The 8,091-nt window shown below is 53.2% G+C and overlaps 1 protein-coding gene across 2 annotated transcripts; it reads right to left on the reverse strand.

The window, feature by feature from the left end:
• Positions 1-83: 83 nt before the first annotated feature.
• Pold2 (DNA polymerase delta 2, accessory subunit) lies at positions 84-5,899 on the reverse strand. Of its 2 annotated transcripts, none has more exons than XM_087909162.1 (11): positions 5,824-5,899; positions 4,330-4,599; positions 2,848-2,969; positions 2,576-2,699; positions 2,152-2,266; positions 1,861-2,059; positions 1,560-1,640; positions 1,259-1,416; positions 918-1,045; positions 559-660; positions 84-308 (listed from the first exon to the last, which is right to left on the reverse strand). In XM_087909162.1, the coding sequence occupies exons 2-11, from the start codon at positions 4,595-4,597 to the stop codon at positions 148-150; spliced, it is 1,458 nt and encodes a 485-aa protein (XP_087765288.1). In that variant the 5' UTR covers positions 4,598-4,599; positions 5,824-5,899; the 3' UTR covers positions 84-147. The 2 variants fall into 2 exon arrangements, with proteins under 2 accessions (XP_087765288.1, XP_087765289.1); XM_087909163.1 differs by having other exon boundaries at positions 5,797-5,824.
• Positions 5,900-8,091: the final 2,192 nt, after the last annotated feature.

An 8,091-nucleotide genomic window follows, 5' to 3' on the forward strand; every position in this document is an offset into this window, starting at 1 on the left:
TCTGCCCAGCGGGAGAGGAGGCTGGCTTGCTGGGGTTCCTGTCAGTCCCCATCCCACACAAGCCCAGATGCTCAAGGCCCAGATCTGTAAAAATTCACGTTTTATTTACAGGGCTCACGCGGCAAGGGTGAATGGCCCGCTGCCTCATCAGGGACCCAGCCCCAGGTCTCCCAGGTCATCGTGTTCTGCTCCAAAGCCTGCGAAGCTGATAGGCTGGCAGGCCAGGCTGCGTAGGTTCACCAGACAGGCAGTCTGTGTAGAACTAAAGTCAGGAACGGCCACCAACAGCACCACCTGGTCCTCAGGACCTGCAAGACAACATATGGGGCCTGCTTTAGGCTCTGGGTAGGACCTGCCTTACAGGGATGTCCCCAGAAACGGCAGCCACGGTCGTACCATGTGCTCGGGTCCACCTTAGACCCTCGCCAGTCAGCCCACCACACACCATAACACAATCACCACCACATACACTGTCTATCCTGTAGGGACCTTTATACCCAGGTAAGGCAAAATTGTTTCTGATGACTTAGGTCTGGAGCCCCCAAAGATAAAACTTACCTTGGACGATTTTGGAGCCAAAGCTGGGGGTGTTGCCACAGAAGTAGACATGGGGGCACTCCGCAAAGATGAATGGGTCACTTTTGTAGAAGGGGTAACACCCTGCAGAAAGACCTGTTGTTGAGCTGCCCAATAAGGTGTCCCCCACCCACTTCTCACTGAATGCAACAGCACCCCAACTGTGACAGAGTGCCCGGTGATCACAGGCCCAGTGATGCTAGGGGCTTTATGCTCCTAGTCTGCAATTGTACAGGCCTTGGCCGTGGACAAAATTAGGATTCCAGAGTGACTTCCAGAATGGCTTCTCTGAATATAAGGCTGTGCTGGGAATGTACCCCAAAGTGTAATTGAGCAGATACCTAGGGTGTCCGGAGCTGTAGGGCTGAGGTGACGGACCTGTAGGGTCCACTCTAGGATCTCTAAGTGGTCTTCCATGCTGCTGTACCGGAAGATATCACTCACATTCTGTCCAGACGTCCCCAGGAACCTGGAAGAGGAAGGCTCTGCTGACTGTGGCCTGGGTAGAGTGGGGTGGCTATCACTGCCACCCAGCTACAAAGACTATCTCAGATCGTACCCGGTGGCCCCACGGGGATGCCCAAGCCAACCCTGCAGGGTAGACAGATGCCAGGAGGGCCTTCTGCAGTCCTGTGCCCTCCCAGGCTTACTTTGTCCCCATGTCTTGTGCCATGCTGACTACCTTACTCCATCGATGGTGGCTTGATACGGGTTGGTGACCAGCTGCAGCGTGGAATAGGCCGTGGCCAGTGGGAACATGCAGGGGTGCAGGGGCTGCTGTGGGAGTGTATAGTTGGTTGGATCGAATTCGCCTGGCATCACATCCACAGGTACCGAGGCCTGGAGGGCACAAGGCAGGGGGAGCGCGTAGGCTGCGAGAGGCCCCACCCCTACGACTCTGCCCACCCTACCTTCCCTTCCCCATCCGACAGCAGCTTCACCAGCTGGGTTCCCACAGCCCTGCCATTTCCCAAGCTGCTCACGCTCAGCTGCAGTAGGATCTCATCCAGCATTTTGACTGCCTCCACGCTGGCTGCCTGGGTTTTCTTGGTGAGGTACTTGGCCTGGGAGAAGAGACCTAGGATGTGGCCGGGCCCTCAGTGCCTCAGCTCTGAGAAAGGCAAAGGTCAGCAGCAGGTATCTCTACCTGCTGAAAGGTAGATAGGGGCTGACTGCACAGGTCCTGAACTCCACCCTGGCTCCCATACCTTATGCGGGCAGCCCTGGAGCAGCAGGCCCAGTCATGCTAACAGGCCAGGCTGAGTAGTCAGGCGAACTCCATACCTTGTTGATGGAATCTCTGCTCTGGGTATTGTGACTGAGGAGGTTGCCGGCAAGGATGACTCGAGAGACATGCGCAGCGCTGCACTGTTCTCCTTCGTCCCCAAGCTGTCCTGTCACCACGTCCACCAGCAGCTGGGTGCCCAGGAGGCTCTCACCGCCACCTCCGCCCAGGCCCAACCCAGACACCAGCAGCACAAACCTGCAGAGGTTGGTGAGGTCTTGCAGGTTGCTGGAAGGAGGAGGCGACTCCTCCCCACAGGGACACTGGGGTGCTGGAGTGGGGTGCCTCACCTGTCTGTGTCAAGAGGGGGTACAGGCTTCTGTGGAGCCAGGTCAGCAAAGCAGTGGTCCTCAACCTGGAACCTGCCATCATCTCTCACGGAGCCAAACACTGCCAAGACCGTTCCTGAGGGAAGGTGAAATCAGAACCCCAAGGTAGCCTTTGTGGGTCTCCTACGTCCAGGCCACCCCCTCAGCCACTCCAGTGAAGCCTCGATTAGATGTCTCCCCAGGCTCACTGCTTTTGAATGGAGACAGGAAGATTGATCTCCGAGATAATCCTCCATGGACTGGCAGCCTTTGACCACATGAACCCATATCTACTTCCCAAGACTCTAGGGAGGCAGCCTGTAATTCACAGGCTTCCCCATCCACCTCTTGCCAGGTCTCCCACAGCCACCCTCTTTTCAGGATCCCCACCCCTCTGGGCTCCCACCTGTGACCAACTTCGACACGTCGATGGCGCCTTTCAGTTTGATGCGCTGCAGCTCATCCTCCAAGACCAGCTCATCGTCTGGGTGGATGTATTTGCTCCGAGGAGGCTGGGGGACCAGGTTGTGCTGAGGGACAGATGGAAGGCGGTCTTAGAGCCCAGGTTGCCATAGCTCCTGTGTTATGAAGTGGCACCACATCCCTGCCTGCCTGGATTGGCTTTCCTACCCCCTACAGTCAGAGGACAAGGTTGGCGCACAGGGCAGCAGGGCTCACCTCCTCGCTTATCTCCCGCAGGATGGAGGGCTGGAGCGGCATGGCTTTGAAGAGCGTGCCCACCACACAGCACTGCTCCCCAGGCTGCAGCTCACACAACTTCTTCACTGCGACTCCACTGCCTGGATGTGAGGGCGGAGTCAGACTATGAGATCCCATAGGACCCTGCTGCCCAGCCTCTACCGCAGGACACTTACTGGGGTTCACAGGAATGCTGCTCCCCCGGGCTTTGCCAGGAGGGAGAGCTTGTTAAGTGAAGGTTCCTGGGACCTCAATGCAATGGTGAAGGGGGTCCACCAGAGGGGATAAAGGGACTGTGGGTGAAGTGGGACTTTGATGCCAAACATCTACAGAGGCAGGGAAGGCCAGGGCAAGGCCATGCGAAGACAGGAAAGAGACGAGTGGTTCAGGCACAATCCCAGGGACTCCTGGAGCCACCAGAAACTGGAAGGAACTACCCTGAAGCCTCCAGAAGGAACCAGCCCTGCTGACAACCAGATTTCAGACTTCTGGCCAGCAGAACCATGGGAGAATAAATATGTGTTGTCCTAAGTCCCCTGTTTACAACACTTCATTACCATGGCCACAGGCAGCAACTGCGAAACACATTACCTACATCTCAGTCACATGCTTGTCCTGCCAACTACCATGTCCTTGAGACTTCGGATTCTTCTTTGTTTTTTTCAAGACAGTGTCTCACTACATAGCTCTGGCTATCCTCAAACTCACTCTGTAGAGCAGGCTGGCCTCAAACTCACAGTGACCCAGCTGCCTCTGCCTCCCATGTGCTGGGATTAAAGATGTGTGCCACCATGCCAAGCTAAGACTCTGGGTTCTTATATGCCAGCCTCTGCTCTGCCCTTGCTCACTCAGAGCCCCCAGGAGGCAAACAGAACGCATGTGAATGCCCATCCCATTGTGCTCAGCAGGAAAGATGTGGAAAGCTAAGCTGCGCAGGAAGAAGAATGCCAGTTCCAGAAAGTTCCAGGGATTCATCAGCACAGACCCAATCCTAGAACAGATTGCTGAGGAGGCAGGGTGAAGTGGGGGCTGGGCCAGAACCACACTCATGCCCCGGAACAGCCAAGAACATTCCTCAGAGCTCCACCCAGAGAGCAGGCAATTCCACAGCAGGAAGGGGGACTGGAGCACCACACAGAAGCCTCGGATGCCAACAGAAACAACAGATTCCGAATCGCCACCTGCGGCTCTGCTATGGTTTGGGTGCGGTCTATCCCTCAAAGACCAAGGCTTTTGGTGCCCAGCCTGTCATGATAAGGGGCTCTCTAGCTAGGTTCGGAAATAGCTGTTCATTTTCAGAACTCAGGCCTTACCTCAGACCAGCCTCTGAACAAAACCTAACTTGAACCCTACAGGTAAATTTAATCCTCATTCTTATCTTAAAAAGCAACAGAGCTAAAGGGGCTGTTTCCAAGGTAACTGGAAAGTGTTAATAGGTTAGAGAAAAGTCCAAGTTCTTACCCCAGTGCTGCTGGGCCCGGGTCACCAGGAAGGGTCTCATCTGGACCAGGCGGGTGGCATAAATGTGGGCATACTGACGGCTAAAGCTGCGCTCTCCCAGTCGAAAGGGCTGTGAGGAGTTGGTGTAAGTTGCCACAGGCACCCGGGCAAAGGTGGCATTGCTGGCCGATGGTGGGGAGAGCAGAGTGTGCGCCCTCTGTGCTGCCTGCTCTGAAAACATGGCAGTGCTTCTGGCTTGTCCAGCAGCTGTGTCCAGGCTAAGGAGCATCACTGTAGAGACACATGAAGACATCCCTGCAACTCCTGTTTGAACCCAGAGCAGCTCCCCGGGTGTCTCAACCAAGCTCCCCACACTGCATCTGATGAGCACCGAGAAAGGAGGGGAGCATGTCTGGAGATGTCACCCTGTAGACTTAATCAGATAAAACCTGCAGCTCGCTCCAAACTTTGTCATTACCTTCTCCATATTTCTACCCACTTTCCAGGGTCTCAAATTCAGCATACCTTCAAATAGAATTATTGATCTGCCTTCCTCCACTTCCCTGGAAACTACCCTACTTCTGGGAACGCTGCCAGGCATCATCAAAGAAGCCTGCCATAATATAATTAGTGATAACAAGAAAACAGAGCTGTGCCTGCTCTGCTCAAGGCTCGCCAATGGCTGCTATTTCTGCAAATAAAGCCCCAAGTTCTTACTTGTAAGATCAGCTCTGGGCCCGCTGGTACTCCCCTCCCACCTGTTCCTCCTTCCAAGGGTCCCTACCACAGCAGGGGTTCCAGTAGAGGCCTGGTTATTCCGTGTGCCTCCCAGGTTCACTGGCTCTTCCCCTTCAAGTCTTTCCTCAAAATTCACCTCCCCACATCTAATTTACTACATCTGCCACGCCAAATGCCTGCATTCTTTGTCTTCTCAAGCATATTTACTTTGCCTCCTCCAAGTGTACCTTAAGTTCCAGGAAGGCAGAGGTTTTTTTTTTTTTTTCTTCAACGAGATATTGCACAACGGTCACACAACAAGCGCAATTAAGATGTGCTCGGGGGATGCACGGAGGATTTCAGTAAATAGTATTGGGTGCTTCAGCACATTTTCCATTGCGTTGGTGAAATGACAACAGTCTGAGCGTAGCAAGTTCTGAACACAGCTTTCTTCTCATTTTACTTTTTTAGTACAGCTAATACAAAGTTCAAATTCTTCTGGTTAGCTCTGCTTCCTATAACGCGCAACTCTGGCTTAGGAAGCCGACTCAACGAATTTGCCAAAAGGGCACATGTGAACTCAATACAAGTCGAACACGCACGGTGATGGGCAGAGAGGCCCATACGGTGTCCCCAGCCGGAGGCGGCGGGCGCCGCGCCCCGCCCCGCCCCGCAGCAGACGCCCCCAGCTCGGACCCACTCAGCAATCCGAAGCACCACCGAACCCCCGGCCCGCGGCCCCGCGAGCCCCCGGCCCGGCCCAGCACCCACGTTAATCCCGTTTAGCGGTACACTCACCGCGCCGCGCCGCATCCCGCCAATCTCCGCGCGCCCGTCCCGCCCATTGGCTTATCCGGCCAATCGCCTCCCGCCTCCGCCCCGCCCATTGCCGCACGCCTCATCCGGCCAATCCCCGTGTGCCCCGCCTCTGGAGGCCCAGGAAACCCGGAGCCACGCCTCCTGTTGCCCGGACTACGTGCCTCCCCCCCCCTTACCCCGCGCTACGTTTCTTGCGCACGCGTGTTTGACGCAGGGTCGCAGCGTGTGAGCTTGCTGCTTAGAGTGTGCCGCTGCTGGGCTCTCCATCCGGCTCATCCCTCGCCAGACTCTGGTGGCCTGGTGGCTCCTGGGTGTGTGAAGCTTCCCTCCCACTCTCTGTCCTGCACCGTGATTCTCACTTCTGCTTCGTAAGGCCTGTGCTAACAAGCAGTTCATATTAATCTGTGCAAGCTTCTGAATCGTCAGGCGTTACTGCACCTACTTCTCAGATTCCCTTTCAAGCATGAGCTATTCCGTCTTCTCACAGGCAGGGAAACTGAGGCAAAGAACAATCACTCAGCTAGTGAGCAAAAACTGGGGTTCACACTAGCACACCCTGACTGCTTGAAGTGCAGCAATTTTCATTGGTAACATTGCACTTTTTCAATTTTTCTGGGCCTAATTTCTCACTCTGAAACTTAGTATTTAAGGTAATTTTCTTCTAGCTTGGTGAATTTCTTTTGTTTTCATTTTATGTGTGTGTTTTACCTGCATGTATGTTTGTGCCCTACATGAGTGCAACGTCCTCAGAGGCCAAAAGAGTACACAATAGCCCCTGAAACTGGAAGTTACAGATGGTTGTGAGCGGTCGGAATCCCTCTGGAACAGGAGCCGGTGCTCTTAACCACTGAGCCATCTCTCCAGCCCCTGCTTTGTTTTTGTTTTTCAGCGGGTGTATTTATTTTAGTTATGTGAGTGCATGTGTGTCTGTGTATGGGTGTGTGCGTGTGTGTGCAGGTGGCCTCAGAGGAGTACAGAAGAGTGTGGAATCCTTCGGAGCTGGAGTTACAGGGGCCCCTCAATAGTGGGTGCGCGGAGCCCAGTGCCAGCATTCTGAAAGAACACCAAGTGCCCTTAACCGAGCCCTCTCCCCAACCTCTTGTTTCTGCTTTAGTAATGATCTTAATCATTTGTTTTTAATATTTCACTTTGTCAAATGCTCTTTCCTATGTATGTTGGGATGAGTGTGTGAGGTTTTGACCTGCTGTTTCAGGTAGTCTGTGGCATTTTTAAATACTATGTTGAATATTTCTTGTATTCCAGGGACAAACCCCATTTAATGAATGTAGAAACCACTGAGTGGAATTAGCAACCAGAGGTATAGTAACACTAAGCTTTCTCAAGGCTTGTCTACGTCTACTAGAGATGCTTATTTGGTTTTTAGCTGCTGTCAAGCAGTATTGACGTCAACCCACAGAACTCTTTAGGATGTCTTACAGTAAATGTCTACTGATGATGAACTCCATCACATCCTGCCTGCGAGTGTCTTTATTTCTACTCTTTCTTGAGACAGGTCTCATGTATCCCAGTCTGGCATAGAACTTGTGGTGTAGCCAAGCAGGACCTTAAACTCTGGATCTTTCTGCCCACACCTTCTGAGTGCTAGGCTTGGAGGCATGTGCCAGCGCCCCGAGTTTCATGTGGTACTGGAGACTGACCCCAGGGCTTCATGCATGCTAAGCAAGCACTCTGCCCCTGAACTCTGTCCCTCGCCCCTGCTTCCACTTTGGTTTTGAGTCAGGCATCTTGCTGTGTGTTCCAGTTAATCTCTGGTTTTTAGCTTCTGCCTCCAGAGTGCTAGGATTGCAAGTGTTCTAGTTAGGGTTCTATTATTGCAATAGACACCAGCCAAAGTAACTTGGGGGAAAGGGTTTGTTTAATCTTATAGGGAAGTCAGGTCAGGATGGATATGTTGGTCACCTTGATGGTGTTCACACGTCTTGGGGGATCTGTTCACTTTAGTATTTTTTTTCTGTTTCTTAGATTGTTTTTCTTTTAAAAAATTGTATGTATATGAGTGTTTGCCTGCATGTACATCTGTGCACCACGTGCATGCAGTGCCCGTAGTGACCAGAAGAGGGCATCAGATCCCCAGGAACTGAAGTCACGCTGCCACGTGGTTCTTCCAACCAAACATTTCAGACTCCTTGGATAAAGGGGTCCCAGGGAGCTGAGGTGACGCTTCCAACCAAACACCAGGCTCAAGCAATCCTTGAGTGTTCCAATTAGTGTTCTGTGCTGTGAGAA

The sequence above is a fragment of the Myodes glareolus genome, chromosome 8 (genome assembly GCF_982192425.1).
Source record: "Myodes glareolus chromosome 8, mMyoGla1.1, whole genome shotgun sequence".
Classification (NCBI taxonomy): Eukaryota; Metazoa; Chordata; class Mammalia; order Rodentia; family Cricetidae; genus Myodes; species Myodes glareolus.